This window comes from Aphelocoma coerulescens, chromosome 11, assembly GCF_041296385.1.
Source record: "Aphelocoma coerulescens isolate FSJ_1873_10779 chromosome 11, UR_Acoe_1.0, whole genome shotgun sequence".
NCBI lineage: Eukaryota > Metazoa > Chordata > Aves > Passeriformes > Corvidae > Aphelocoma > Aphelocoma coerulescens.
The window spans coordinates 1,461,543-1,477,001 of NC_091025.1; the positions used below are offsets into that span (position 1 = coordinate 1,461,543).

The window sequence follows — 15,459 nt, forward strand, 5'->3', positions numbered from 1 at the left end:
GACCCACGTGGGCAGGGCAAGGCTGGGATGGGTGGACAGATGGATGGATGGATGGATGGACGGATGGATGACCAGGGAAGCTGCTGTTTCTCTGCTGCTCTCCTCCAGTTCCCAAGGTTTGATTTTGCTCATAGGATCATGGAATGGTTTGGGTTCTGAGGGACCTTAAAGACCACCCAGTACCACCCCCTGCCATGGGCAGAGACACCTTCCACTGTCCCAGTGAAGGAGTTTTGGCTCCAAAACCCATCCAACCTGGCCTTGGACACTTCCAGGAATGGGGCAGCCACAGCTTCTCTGGGCACCCTGTGCCAGGGCCTCATCCTAAGAAACTTCTTCCTTCTTTATTTTCTCCTCCCCTCCCCTCTCAGCAGCACGAGTGAGTGTTTGGAGGCTGCCTCTCACCTGGCAGGGCCTGGCACAGCTGGGAAGGCTCGGCAGGGACAGGAGCCAGATGCCCACAGGCGTTTTTCCTCTGGGCTCGGCTTGGTCTCTGAGGGCTTGGTGCCACTTGGATGTATGACAGCAGGTGGAAACCCAGCAGTCTCCCTGGAAATGGCTGGAGGGGACTTTGATCTAAGCAGCTCTGTCAACAGCATTAATACAATAAAAATAATCAAATTCACTGGGATGGAAATGAGAGATGGAGGGATCGGCAGACAGCAGCACAAATCCCAGGGAATAAAGAGGATGGGAGCAACAGCACATCCCCTCTGCACCACCAGGAGCTCAGAGGCTTCTCAGAAGAGCCACAATCTTGAATTCATCAGTCACTGGGTTTTTTTCCGTTTTGTTTGGACAGGGCTTTGAGCAACCTGCTCCTGTGGAAGGTGTCCCTGCCCACGGCAGGGGTGGGGCAGGATGAGCTTTAAGGTCCCTTCCCATGCAAATCATTCCATAATTCTGTGAAACCCCAGCCCTGAGGGACTTGGCCACCACCTGTAGCCTGCAGATCACTGGTGGGGACACCCACAAGGGTTGGCAGTGAGCAGAACGCTGGCACGAAGTCGGGAATGCCATCGCCGGGGTTTTGGGAACACCATGTGCTGGCATTCAGCCTCACCTTAAAAACACTCACCTGGATGACCTGGAAGTGGCAGATACAGGGAATTACAGCCTGGTAGTGGCCAGGATTCACCTCTGTTGGATCCTGCCAAGATGGTTTTGGCTCCAGAGTAACCAATTTGTGCTTAATGGAGATAATTCACCATCCAGATCCAATCCCTGTGACAGGACACAACCCCTTTCATTCCCTCAAGGGTTTTTTACCACCACAGGACATTTGCCACCTCTGAGTGATCTCCAGAGGCTGCTGATGAGGCTGGGGCAGGCAAGGTGAGGATGGGGCCACAGGATCGCTCCTGGCACTGCCGAATAAATGAGGCTTGGGAAAAACCCAGCCCCATCGACCTGATACGAGAGAGGGAGCAGGAGGCAGGAGAGGAAAGGAAGGTAAGGAAGGCAGAGTGGGGGTAGGGATGGGGAAGGCAGTTCAAGCCTCCTGCCCAAGGGAAGGGGGATATCAGGGAGGTCACCTGGCTGCTGGGGGGGTTGTCCAAGCACCCCTTAACCCAGCCTGAACGCCCCACTCCTGTCTCTGCTCCCCTCCCTTGTTTCCAGCCCTGAGCTTTGCTCGGTTGGCGAAAGGGTTAAGTTTAATTTATACTGATTTCTATTTAATATCATTCTCTCCCCGTAGGAGCCGGCAGCTGTGAGCTGATTGTAGTCCCTCATTATGCAGTCTGTATCACTAATGGCCTGTGACAAAGGCATGCCATCTTCCCGGCCTTACCCCCGAGAGCCAATTAAACACACATACTCCCTTCCTGTTTGCGGCGCATTACAATGAAATTAAACTGAATTTCAAAATCATTTTCTCCTAAAGACATCTCTTTGCAATAATTAATGCACGCTATTCCTTTGCAGCTGAAATATTCATCAGGAGTGTTGACTAAAAAAATTTTTAAAGCTGATTGCCCTGCACCCCACGTGAGGGCTGGTGATGCTCCGGTCCCAGCCCATGGTACCCGCCTGGCTTGGGGACTCGCGGTGACACTGCTGGCAGAGTGAGCTCTGCTCCGGGAGAACAATTAGAATAAATCACAGCTTCTTCAGGAACCATCAATAAATCAGGTTACACAGAAGGCATCAGAAATCCAGCCTGACTCCTGCCACCACAGCACTGCCAGCACACAGCAAAGAGGGGAATGGGGAAATGAAGAGCTGTGGATATCATGGAATCAGAAAATCCCAGGATCACTGAGGTTGGAAAAGACCTCCAAGGTCATAAAGTCCAACCTGAGACTGATTCCCACCTTATCAATCCAGCCCAGAGCACTGAGCGCCACATCCAGGCATTCCTTGGACACCTCCAGGGATGAGGACTCCAAACCTCCCTGGGCAGCCCCTGCCCATGAACAACCCTTTCCATGAAGAAATTCCTCCTGATGTCCAACCTGAACCCGCCCTGGCACAGCTTGAGGCCATTTCCTCAAATCACTGGAAGTAGAGCCCAACCCCCACCTGGCTGCACCCTCCTGTCAGGGAGTTGTAGTTGGCAGTTAATGATTCCGTGTAAATTGAGACAAATCCCACCTGTCTGCAAAGCCAAATTCCCTGGAAAACATTCCACAGTGCTATTCTATGCTTAGGAGCAAAGGACCCCAAACACCCCCCGCCACTCGGTGACTCCCTACGGCCAACGCAGGCAAAGCCCCTTCCCAAGCCAGCGTTTGGAAGCACTCCCAGCTGCCACCCCCAATTCCAACCCCCCTCCAACCCTGGGCACCCACCCGGAGCTGCTGTCCCCTGTGCCAGGTGCTGGGGGGCCGTTTCCATACCTGTTCTGAACCAGCCGTCGGGCGTGAAGGCGTCGGCGGTGTCCTTGGGTCTGTTCCAGTACTCGCGGAACACGGAGGGGCCCTTCACCAGCAGCTCCCCTTCCTGGCCCTCCAGGCCCGGTGTCACCTAGGACAGGCACACAGTGAGTGCATGTCCCCGTCACTTGTCCCCCAGTGCCAGGGAGGCAGCGTGCAGGGTGGCACGCAGGACCCACACCACGGGCCCTTGCCAAGCTCCACCACGCCCTGCCCACCTGCAGGACCTCTTTCCTCAGGTGGAAAGGCTCATCCAGGTGCTTTTGATATTCCAAAGCACTGGAAATGACCACCTGCGTTATACAAAAACAAGGATTGCCATCCTGGAACCACAGTCCAGGTGATGCCTTCCAGCTGCTGGGAGAGAGGTCACACATGCAAACGTGCAGGAAATACCCTTGGGAAAGGGATGGTCCTTTCTGACCCCTTCCAGGGATCCAGGAGCAGCCACAGCTTCTGTAGACAACCTGTGCCAGGGCCTCCCCACCCTCACAGCCAGGAATTCATTCCCAATATTCCATCTCACCCCATTCTCTGTCAGTTTAAATCCACAACCAAGGTGTGCAAAGCCACTGCTGGGATAAGATGTGCTTGGACACACGGCTCCATCCGTCCGTGGAGAACAGCTCAGTAACGGGAATTCCAAGCCACTTTCCCAGCCACTTTGTACTTGAGCTGCTGCAATGGCCAGGATCCATCTGGGACCCCGAAAATCAGCAGTGCCAGAAACAGGGCCACGAGGGAAAGCTGTAATAGCAGCGCTGGAGCGCCAGGCAGTCCCAGGGCAGGGCAGGCTCTCTGCAGCCTCTGATGGAAACAAAGCTTCCCTAATGGAAAACACTTAGAAAACTGCTTCTAAGGCAGCATTTTTAAGTAATTTCTTCCTGATGTCCTGTCCTGGAGGATGAGGTGACGAGGGGATCTCTGCACACACAGCCCAGGCTGCCAGAGCCCTGGTTGGGGATTAATTCCCTACCTGGAAGATGCTGCAGGAAAGAAAGGTTGTTAATGGCAAAGAGGAATTTTGCTGAGTGATGGCAAGGTGAGGATGGTGCTGGGTGAGTTCTCCCCAGGGATCTGAAAGAGGGAGCCTGAAGTCCAGACTATCCATGAGCAGGACAGCATGGAGAAACCTGAGGTCCGGGAGAGGCTGGAGCAAAACTCCACACCTGCAGCAGCAAGGGCACAAAGGATCCAAAAAAAAGGGCACAAAGAGGCACAAAAAAGGGCACAAAGGGCACAAGAAGCACAAAGCCTCCATGGACAAGCAGGGACATGGTGGGTGACACAGAGGGACCAGCAAGGCTGGTTCAGGGCTCTTAGGGCCTCTGTGGAGTTTTATGATGTAGCTCTTTCTTCTCACTCCTTTTCCTGCTGGTCCAACTGTGCCATCACAAAACAAGCAGCTTCCCTGAGCAGTGTCCTAGTGTTCAGGCTCCTTCCCACTCCCCAGAAGGGCTGGGGAGGGGATGGCAGAGATAAGAACCTGCGAACAGTTCCCTGAGCTTCACCGACACATCCTGCCAGGCTCTGGCTGCTTCTTGTCAGCGCTGAACACAAGAAGAGGTGTAAATCTGTCTCCTACAAACCCCTCCAGCCCCATCCTGCCCAGGAGTCCCTGGTGCCAGATACCTGCACAGCCCCAGGGATCAATCCTGCCCAGTGTTTACCTGCCCACTTCCACGTCTGGTGTGAATCAAACCTTGAACCCGCTCCAAATTTCTTGTCATATCAACTCAAATTTTGGCAGTGGCTCAACCCACATCTTATCTCGAGCAGAGCCCCTTGGCAGCAGGCACCTCCCTGTTGTGTAATTTAATGATGTTATGGCTGGCTTGCAAACAGTAAAACAGAGAGGCCGTGACGTTATCTTAATAGGATTGTGCTTGCTGCACTCGGAATGTCACCGGCACTGCTCCCCAGCGTGGCACAGGGGCACAAACCGCCCTGGCGCTGGCTCCCCAACAGCAGCAATTAAAATTCAAGGTTCATGGCACTTATCTCCTCCAACCCCTCGTGTCTGATCCCTCTACAATCCCAGGTACACCAGGCTGCCTGGCTCTGGGAGCGGGGATGGCAGCACACGGCTGGGGTGGTTGTTTCCTTCCTCCCTCCCTCCAATCCCGGCGGCTCCCATCGTTCCCGCACGGCTCACAGCACAAGCAGCTGCTGGAAGTATCACATTGCTGAGTGCACGGATCTCCCCCTCTCCCAGAGCCATATTTTAATGCATTCCAGCAAGTTTAACACCCAGGCACAGCGTGGCCCTGAAGGTTGTCTGAGAGCTCGCTGCTCTAAACCCAGTTGAGCTGGACCAGCCGGCTCACGAGATAAGATCCCATTTTCCACACATGGAAATAAAAAGGTTGTAATAAATCCTTTGAAGGCCTAAATCTGGGTGATTAGAAAATGCATATTTCCCCCCGTTCCCATTTTACCTCTTTATTGGGAGGGTGGCTTGTAAAGAGCTGGGAATCCCCGCCTGGCACTGGGCCCTGGGAATTGTTCAAAGGGGCCGTTTGTTTTCCTGCGGTCTCTGCCCCGCGCTCCGCCGGGAGCTGCGGCACAGGAGCTCCTAATGGACTCTAATGGAATCAGGGAAGGCTCAGAGCAGCGTGTCCTTCTCTGGGAAGCAGGGAGGGCACGGAGGACTCCTAAGCAGAAACATGTGGCAGACACAGAGGGGAAGCTGGAAGGTGAGGGTTGAGGAGGTAGGAGCGTGTTCTTGGGCTGGGGACTGGGAGGAAGGCAGACTTTTAGGAGAAAACCCAAATACCTTCAGGCTGCAAGCAGCAGGTTTTAGAGGGACCCATTTAACTTCTACCAGATGCCTCCTTCCCCCTTCACCCCCCAAATACTCACAGAGTCATGGAAGTGTTTGGCTTGGAAGGACTTCAAAATTTATCCAGTGCCACCCCCTGCCATGGGCAGGGACACCTTACACTGTCCCAAGCTGCTCCAAGCCCCAATGTCCAACCTGGCCTTGGGCACTGCCAGGGGTTCAGGGGCAGCCACAGCTTCCCTGGGCACCCTGTGCCAGGGCCTGCCCACCCTCCCAGCCAAGAATTCTTTCCCAATATCCCATCTAAGCCTACCCCATTTTAGTTTAAAGCCATTCCCTGTGTCCTGTCCCTCCATCCCTTGTCCCCAGTCCCTCTCCAGCTCTTTTGGAGCCCCCTAGGCCCTGGAAGGGGCTCTGAGGTCTCCCTGGAGCCTTCTCCTGCACAGGGACCTGCACTTGGCTTTGCTGAACTTCTTTCCTGGGTGAGCACCAAAGGCTGTGGGTCAGAGCATCACCTCTCAGCAGGGACCTTAAAAAGGGACCTTACAACTCCATGAAGCAAAAGCATTTCGACTTGTGGGAAGGAAAGAAATGCTTCTGCAGCCCTGCCTCCTCCTGCTGTGCTGCTCAGCTTGGAAGTGCTTGGCATTTTTCCCCACCTAGTAAATAAATGATTACTGTGATCAAAATAATTAAGCAACTGAGCCCTTAAGTGACTAATAGAAGACAATAATTTATATATGTGAGGTTTATGGAAGTGACGGAGCCGTTTTAGCTCTTCTGCCAGAGAAGGAACTTTTTCCTGGTGTTTATTGGGCTGTTTTAACATCCCAGAGCACAGAAATGATACAAAGCCTGAAGAACTGATCCAGCTTGGGCTGATCCAAGGTCAGGCTGTGGAGCACAGATGCCCTGCCAGGCTCCTCACTCCTCTGCTGGAGCTTAACTGCCACCAGCACCTCCAGACACCTCCCTGTCCCCTCAATCACCCCTTTAAGGCTTTGGTGACCCAGAGCCTTGTCCCAGAATCCCAGGATCACCGAGGTTGGAAAAGACCTCCAGGATCATTGAGCTCAACCTGTGCCCAATCCCCACCTTGTCCCCAGCCCAGAGCGCTGAGTGCCACATCCAGGCCTTCCTGGGACACCTCCAGGGATGGGCACTCCAAACCTCCCTGGGCACTTCCAAGGCCTGAGCACCCTTTCCATGGGGAAATTCCTGCTGCTGTCCACCCTGAGCCTCCTCTGGCCCAGCCTGAGGCCGTTTCCTCTCCTCCTGTCCCTGTTCCCTGGGAGCAGAGCCTGACCCCCCCCAGCTGTCCCCTCCTGTCAGGGACTTGTGCAGAGCCACAAGGTCCCCCCTGAGCCTCCTTTGCTCCAGGCTGAACACAGCATCCAACAGCTCAGCCCCTGCTGACCTGGAGAGAGCAGGACAGCTCCAGGCTTGGCCCAGACTCTGCTTTTCCAGCTCACACCACATCCAGATCTGGTGTGGGAGGTGAGGACATGCTCACCTGCCTCCTAAAGGAAGCTGGAGACAATAATCTGCTTGCCAGCACCTTCAATCACCATCTCCCAGGGCCATACTGGAATGGATGTCCTAGGACTGTGAGGTTTGTTAGAGCATTACCAAATTCCCAGGCAGTCTGAACTTTCCTGCACATTCCTAATTAAAAATTCCCTGCTAAGTTGCCTGTTTTTGTAAAGGCATTATCGTTCCTCGGAGCTCTGTGTCCTGCAGCATCCACACAAGCCTGGCAGGAGGCAATTTAGACACAGAACAATTTTCCTCCTGCTGGATAAAGGCAGATTTCTGCTCCTCGGGGACACAGCACAGAGAGAGTAAGGAAAAAATAAAACCCCAACCTAAAAACCCCAAGCTCAGGCTGTAATCTGCAAGGCCACATTTCACATCTGTTTTTGCAATGTTAACTTTTATAAAAGGGCTGGGAATAACACAATCCATTTACTTTTCATTTTGGAGAGTTATAAATTTAAAAGCAAGGCTGGTGCACAGTGGAGCTGGAACACTGAAACTTATTTTCAAGCAACCCAACCCTCTACTTACAGCAAACATTGCTCCACAGAAAACAAAAGTGATTGTCTATATTTTTAGGCAATACTGATTTTTTTAAGTTACCAGCCTGATTAGCTCCAGATGATCCCAAAAGCACAACAGAAAACAAGCCAAGTTTGGGAAAGGTCAGTCCTCCCCACAATTGCTCCATGGACACAAAACTTCTTGATCTATATTAACACCATAAATTAAATGTGTAACACTATTGCAGAGATGCCAACAGCTCTCCATGCTGCTGCTCTCATCCCTGTCGTTCACAGGCTTCTTGGGATAATAAATGAGGTGAGATGTCAGCACATCTTCCCACTGCCCTGGCCCTCCTCGTTAGGGGAAAGCTCCTGATGTGCCCTCGCGCCGATTCCGGGCCTGGGGCAGGCAGAGGACCAGGCAAGGACTCAATTAGTGGTCCACCTTTGGTTTGGTTTCCATCAGCCTCCCCTAAAAGTGGCGTTGGGGAGGCTCTGATGAGCTGTGGCTGCACACACGCTGCCCCACAACCTCTAATTGCTTCCCATGCTGAGCCAGCCCCTGCTCCCCTTGGCTGCAAGAGCTCTGGGACAGAGACTGCTCCTCTTCCTTCAGCACCTCCCCACCATGTCCAGGGCTCTTCCACAAACATCCCAAATCTTCCCTCAGCTACAAAGAGGAATATTCTAGTGGAAGGTGTCTCTGCCCATGGAATGAGGTAAGCTCCATCCTTCCAACCCAAACCAGTCTGGGATTCTATGGAAGAATAAAACAACAATGAAGAGATTAACAGAGACCCTGAGGGGTGCTGTGACAAAGGTGAGCTCAAAGGAAACACTTGTGGAAAGAGGCTTCTTCTTGACAGATGGACTCAACTTCCATGTGCAAGGAAATGCTCTCCTGGAATCGAGGCTGTCCCTGTGATGGAAGAGTTTTCAGCTGAGAAACAAGGGGATGTGATGCTACTGCAACCTCTGCCTCTGCTTCTACTACCAGGAAGAAATAAATAGAGCGATGGCCACAAATAAAAAAAAATAATCAGAGGGCAGACAGAAAGAAGGAAGGAGATATAAATACATCTGAGAATGGAATCAATGCCCAGGTTGAGTAAGGAACTGGATGTGATCAATGAGAAGCAGTTAAAATGTTTATACAGGAACAAAAGCAGCCTGGGCAACAAAGTGGAGACTCTTGAATTACTTGGGCAGGACACAAAACAGGATCCTGAGGAGATGAGAGAAATATGGGGAAACAAAAATGGTAATTGGAACAGACACAAGTGCAGTGTCCAGCACTGCGAGGGCTTTGGAAGGAGGTTTTGGAAGAAGCTGAGGCAAATGGAAAATGGGAATAAATGCAGAGTGTTTTCACCAAAGGTGGATCGTGCCAGAAATCCCAAGGGTTGGGGTCGTAGATAGAAGAAAAGCTGCAGATCTAATCCAGACTGCCTTCAACAACACACTGCCCACACTGCCTGATGGAAGAGATCAGGGAGCTGAGGAAAAGCTGCTTGTGAGAGATGAAATGGGGATGCTGGAGGTGAAGTCCACCATCAAGGTACCAATACATGAGGATGGGGTGGAGCAGGGACAAGAAAACCTGCAAAGAACTGAAGGAGAGCTGCTCTGGAAGTGCAGGACAACTGAGGACAAAGAATGAATGGATCTAGGCTGAAGTCTGGTTGGGATAGGAAAGGAACAACACAAGTGTTCCTTTGGTTGTTCCTCTGGGACAGCCAGAGACAGGACTCCCCGGGCCAGGCAATCACATCTTGGCTGTACCTGGCCATTCTCAGGAACGCCAGGCACGGCTGGCACATGCCCATCTCTGGCCTCTGGAGAAGAGCCAGGTACAGTCACACCACATGTCATGGAATAGCTGGCTGGATGAGGAGAATCCCACAGAGAAGCATGTGTCAAGTACCCAGACCCACACCTCCCATGGGCAGCAGCCACGGGGGTGCCCACTCCTCCAAGATGACCCTGGCAGCTCCCTGGGCACCTCCCCATGGGTTCTCCAGAGATCTGGGATGAACACAAGCAAGGTGGAGCCGCTCCTGGTCTCCTCCACAGGGACATCAACGGCCAAGAGCTGCAGTCACAACCACGGGTGACAGTGCCAGCTGCCCCCAGCCCTGCTGAGGTGCTGGCAACCAGCAGCAAGCTGTGAGCAGATGGCACAGACATAGGGGGCACGAGGAGGAGGGGACAGAGATGCTGGTGGCTTTGGGGAGGGACGGCCACAGCCGAGCCGGTTCCCGTCCAGGACGACAGCTTGCATATGGATAAACAACGAGATAATTACAACCTTTGGAAGGGGGGGAAGCCCACGCCACAGCGTCCTCCTGCTGCCAGCTCCTGCAACCCATCCGTCCCCACACTCCCTCTGCAGCCTCTGCACGAGGCAATTGCTCGCCATAAAAGCCCTGGCTACAGCCCTGCCTTGGCTACAGCTGTGAAGCCATTTAGCTATTGATAGCCCCCCATTGTCAGCACCAGGGTTGGGCTTTCGTGAGAGACAGCAATTTGGGAAAGATGAAAAAAAAAAAAAAAAAAAGAGAAATCCAACAAAAATGACAACCCAAAAAACCCAACAAACAAACAAGCAAAGACGGAGAGAGACAATACCCGACAGCTTGCAGGGTTTCCAGGCCTCTGCCAGCTGGGAAGCTGAGCGTATGAAATATGCATTGCACTGAACAAAGCAAACTGAAACGTTCAGAGCTGGAGAGCTGTAACCCTTTCCTGGGCGCCACGGCCACGGGGAGAGCTGCCAAAAATTCAGGGGAAAAAACCCCAGGGGAGGAAGCACTCGGGGCTGTGGGTAAGGATTACTGAGGCTGAACGGTCAGACAGGCTCAGCAGGCAGCTGCCTGAGGAAGGGGGAAAGCTGAGGAACTGCTTTGGATGCCAGTGGCTCCTGCAGCAAGATGTGCGATGACTCCAAGCAGGCAAAGCTGTGCTGTCCCTGACACCCACTTCCACACCTCTGCTCCCCAGGGAGGTGTGGGAGGAGAAGCATTCCCGCCAGGACAGCATCTCTGCGGGGGCCAAGCTCTGTGTCCCCGCACTGCTGCACCGGCAGGGCAGGCAGGCACTGACTGTGATGGGACTGACACCTCCTGCCCATGCCGGCCTGCCACAGGCGTCCCCCGGCTGCTGCGCATCCTCGGCTGAACAGACGGAGCAGTGAGTGGATCTGCCAGGCTGGAGCACCTTGTCTGGGTGCTGGCAGTGCCGGTGCAGCCTCAGGCAGCCTGAGCCTCGTGGCTCCGTGTCAGCCCCGCAAACCAGCACAAGGTGCAAAACACCCAGAGGAAGCAGCACAAGAGCGGCTGGAAACCTGAGCAAATGGGATGGACGGAGCACAGGGCTCCTGAGATGTGAGGAGACGGAAGGGCTGGAGCACGTGCGGGAAAGGAATCCAGCACTCCAATCAAGGGACGGGAGAAAATGCAGGGAAGAACACAGATCCAGCGAACTTTCAGCTAAGTAGATTATTGATCTTCAGGGTGTGCCAGGAACCAGCTTTGCAAATTACAGCAGTCCCCTGCTGCAAGCTCAGGCAGTTACCGGATGGCAGAGCAGGAACACTCCCCAGCTCCCTGCTCCTGCCACCCACACGCTTCCTCCTCCTCCTCCTCCGCCGCCGCTCCTGTTTGGATCGCACGTGTCCAAAGGGCGCCGGCACGAAAGGAAGGGGAGCGATGCCCCAGCCTAACAGGAGAGACGGTGTTAGTGGGGAAGGAACAGCTCGGAGAACGCCTGCTGTGCCGGGAGCAGGAGGCAGAACTCAGCCCAACGCGAGTGGGGAAGGCGCTGACCTTGCGAGGCTACGCAGACAATTCCCTTGGCAAAGGCAGCGCTCTCTGCTCGATGTCGGGAGGGCTCTGCAGGCACAGCCGAGGTGTGAACGCCTCGCAGGTTGCCCTGACAGTGCCTCAGCCCCGGCACAGAGATCACCTGCTCACAGGAGCCCAGGCAAGAGAGATGGCTCAGAGCCCAGCTCCTGCCGGGGTGCTCAGCATCCCCCTGGATCAGCCCCATGGTGCCTGAATCATGGAATCACAGAATATCCTGGGCTGGAAGGGACTCACAGGATCATCAATCCAACCCCTGGCCCTGCACAGACACCCCAACAACCCCACCCTGGGCATCCCTGGCAGCGCTGTCCAAACGCTCCTGGAGCTCTGGCAGCCTCGGGGCCAGGTCCATTCCCTGGGGAGCCTGGGCAGTGCCCAGCACCCTCTGGGGGAAGAGCCTTTCCCTGATCTCCAACCTGAACCTCCCCTTGCCCAACTCTGGCCGTTCCCTGGGTCCTGTCACAGGTCACCAGAGGGAAGAGATCGATACCTGCCCTTCTGCTGCCCCTCACAAGGACGTTGAAGACCCCTGAGGTCTTCCCTCAGTCTCCTCCAACCCTCAGCCACTGTAAGGTTCAGAGCCCTCCTGCAAGGGAGACAAGGAAGGAGGAGGCAAGGAAAAGGCCATGTGGCACAGGCAGGTGACATCAAGCAGCTCTTCCCATCCCTGGGACAGCCCCTCTGCCGTGGAGGAGCTGATTTAAACAAAGCCAGGCCTTTCTCGGACCGCTGGAGCGTGATGAGCGCTCGGACTGTCAGATCCGCCTTGTTTTAAATAAATTCCACTGACGCTGTCTCTCCTGACATGAATTATTAACCAAGCATGATGCACACAGCGCCAGCAGCAGCGTCTGGGGCAGGCACTGAGCAGGTGAGGCTCTGCCTGGGACCGCAGGTGTGGGGCACTGGAATTCCAGCATCCCTGGGAGCAGAGGTGTTGTCACCACGGCTGCCACCTGCCTGCCCGCATGGTCACGCCAGGGAAAGTCACATTCCATGCCCAGGGCATATAAAACCCAAACTCCTGGCACCTCCATGCATCCGTCTGTGCCAACACACGCTGGGAGCAGGGACTGTTTTTCCCACCTTGTGACACTCCCAGGGACAGAAGCAGCTGGCTCTGCTCTGCTCCTGGAGACGTTGTGGATGTCCTGGAGGTACCCAGCCAGCCACTCTCTCCTAGAGTGGCCCAAACAGATGGGACCATTGCTCTCCCTCCAGCCTGAAGGAACTGCCAGTTAAGCTGGGCCGAGAGGAATGGTGGGTGAGATGGGGACAGCTTTTCAGAGAGGGACCAACCCATGAGCCAATGCCCAGAGGCAAATTACCACCTCCCCACACCCTCCCCGGCTGATGACTTGAGAATTCACCAGAACATCCAGAAGGTCCCCGAGGGAGAGCCTGACGGAAAGCAACCATCAGGAAGGGGCAGGGAGCCAACGGCAGCACTGGTGGGAGCTCCTGGAAGATTTGTGAGCCGTGGGTATGGACCTCAGCCACCCACACTGGGGGCTGCAGGGTGCCTGTGAGAAATCACCAGGATAAAGGGTAATTCCTCTCCCACAAAATAAACCCAAGCAACCTGAAGCCAGAGGAAAGAGAAGAGTTATGTGAACTCCAGCTCTGTGAAGCCCTGAGGAGGTGCTGGACTCCCAGCACCAGACACAGATCATCTGGGCTCCCCTTCTCTAGTCACTCAATGCAATGAGAAGGAAGGGGAAGGAGTACCGAGCAGAAAAAATAACATTCCATATTTTTTCCTCTCATAATTCAGTAGAACAACATCCACATTTCATCCTGGAAGGAGCTGCACTTTGGGGATTCTCGTGTCTGAGACCTAATTTGTAAAGCACCCAGGGATCCCTGAGGGGAAAAAAGCATTATAGGATCATTATTAAAAGGGACACGTTATATTTCATGTCTCGGTTCCACACAAGTGGGAAAAAAAGGCCAAGAACAAACTCTGGGATCAGAGGACAAACCTGTGAAACATAACACTGATCTGGGAAGTGACAAGAACAGGACACGGGGAGTCTCCTGCTCTGCCCATTGCTCGGCCATGCCACAGCAGTGACAGAGTAAGGAGCAGCAAAGAGGGGTTTTTTTTAATAAAAGCCACAATCGTGGTCCCTCTCAGCTGTCCCCTGGGCTGTTTTAAAGGTCTAGGGTGGATCCAGCTCTTACAGCTTCAGAACACAAAACACATCCTGAGCACAACCCACCCATGGGGCTGCCCACAGTCCCGCTGGCTCCTCCACCTGCCATCAGATAATTTAGACAAAAAAAAGGTTTTTTTGAGCCTCTCACCAGTGCTCACACCAGCAGCGTCTCTGGCACAGCCCAGGAAGCTCCTTCCAAGCCCTCAGTAGTAGGTGGCTGGATGAGAAGCCATTTCCCAGGGCAGTGAGTGAAGGAAACTATTTCAGGTTGAATCTCACAGCTGCCTGTGTCCCACCCACGCGGTGTCACTGCTGGGGTCACTTCTCTCACACACAGCATTTATCTGCTCAGCCAAGCCCTGACATCACCAGGCATGGATCTGCCAGAACAGCACAACACCACAGTGAGGGTGTGGAGGGGAGGTGGCAGGAAGGCAGACCCTGCTCAGCCACTTCTGTGGGAAGAGACAGCCTGGACCTTGGGCTGGGGCTGCTGCTGCAGCAGGGAACACTCAGCACCCCAGCACAGGGCGAGATTATGCTTCCCCATCCCAGATGCCTGTGACCTCTGGCACACCAGAACTGCAGGTGCAAGCATCATGTGGAGCTTAGAATGGAGCTAGACTTCCATGGAAACCTGATGGGTTTCCCCCAGTGCTTCTTCAAAATGAGTGCAACCCCCAAAGCCAGGCCTGACCTTCCAATCACAGAATCATGGAAAGGTTGGGTTGGGAGGGACCTTAAAGCTCACCTTGTTCAATGGGCAGGGATCTTCCACTAGACCTGGTCTTCAGAATGAAACAGAATAGGTTTAGATTGGATATTGGGAAGGAATTCTTCCCTGTGAGGGTGGGCAGGCCCTGGCACAGGGTGCCCAGAGAAGCTGTGGCTGCCCCTGGATCCTTGGAAGTGTCCAAGGCCAGGTTGGACATTGGGGCTTGGAGCAGCCTGGCATAGTGGAAGGTGTCCCTGCCCATGGCAGGAGGTGGCACTGGATGAGCTTTAAGGTCCCTTCCAGCACAAACTATTCCACAATTGTATGGACAGCACTTGTACAGTCCATAAAGTACCACAGCTATAGGAACCCACAAAAACAGTACAAGAGACTCAGTGATACAGAGCTCCTGGGAATTAGAGCAGTGCAAGCCTCAGTCCTCGGGGTTTCAGAGGGCTGGGAAGGAGAGAACTTTCCCTGAATGAAGACCTTTCCAAAGGGAAGCAGCAGAGAAGACAGCTGAGCAGTACCTGTGTGCTGTTTTCATCCCCCTGAGCGTGGATGGTGTAGGACCAAGCCCCGTCCCTCAGGGTCTCGCCGGCAATGCGCACCTCCACGCCGGGGAGCGGGGTGCCCACAGAACCTGCGGAGGAGAACAGCATGGAAACGGTGCCCAGACTCTGGGAAACCACAAAATCAGGGATGCAGAAGAGCAGCTGCTCGTCTGTCAGTGGCATCTGCGGGCTGTGCTGGCACTGAAGAACCTCCTAGCGGGGGGTGTCCTTCAGGAAGGCATCGATCCCACCGTGTGTCTGCATGGAAGTGTCAGGGTGGTGCTGCTGTTGGCTGAGCAGGCAGTGCTGGGAATGCCTCTGAACACAAACGTGTCTCAGCCCTGAACAGTCTCCCCTGGCCACTCTTTGAAGACATCTGCACAGCTTCAGAGCTCAGGAATGAAGCTGTTTCTTTTTTTTTTTTTTTAAAAAAAAAAAAAGAAAGGCACCACAAAACCTACACCAAGC

At 54.1% G+C, this 15,459-nt stretch overlaps 1 protein-coding gene across 5 annotated transcripts in view; it reads right to left on the bottom strand.

Moving 5' to 3' along the window:
* The window catches only part of ACSF3 (acyl-CoA synthetase family member 3), a 52,206-nt gene that overhangs the window by 16,857 nt on the left and 19,890 nt on the right, over positions 1–15,459 (bottom strand). For all 5 annotated transcript variants that reach the window (XM_069026610.1, XM_069026612.1, XM_069026611.1 and 2 more), the window contains 2 exons: positions 14,968–15,080; positions 2,841–2,967 (listed from right to left, as the gene is read on the bottom strand). In XM_069026610.1, coding sequence (XP_068882711.1) covers positions 2,841–2,967; positions 14,968–15,080 — 240 coding nt within the window. The remainder of the gene's footprint in view (positions 1–2,840; positions 2,968–14,967; positions 15,081–15,459) is intronic.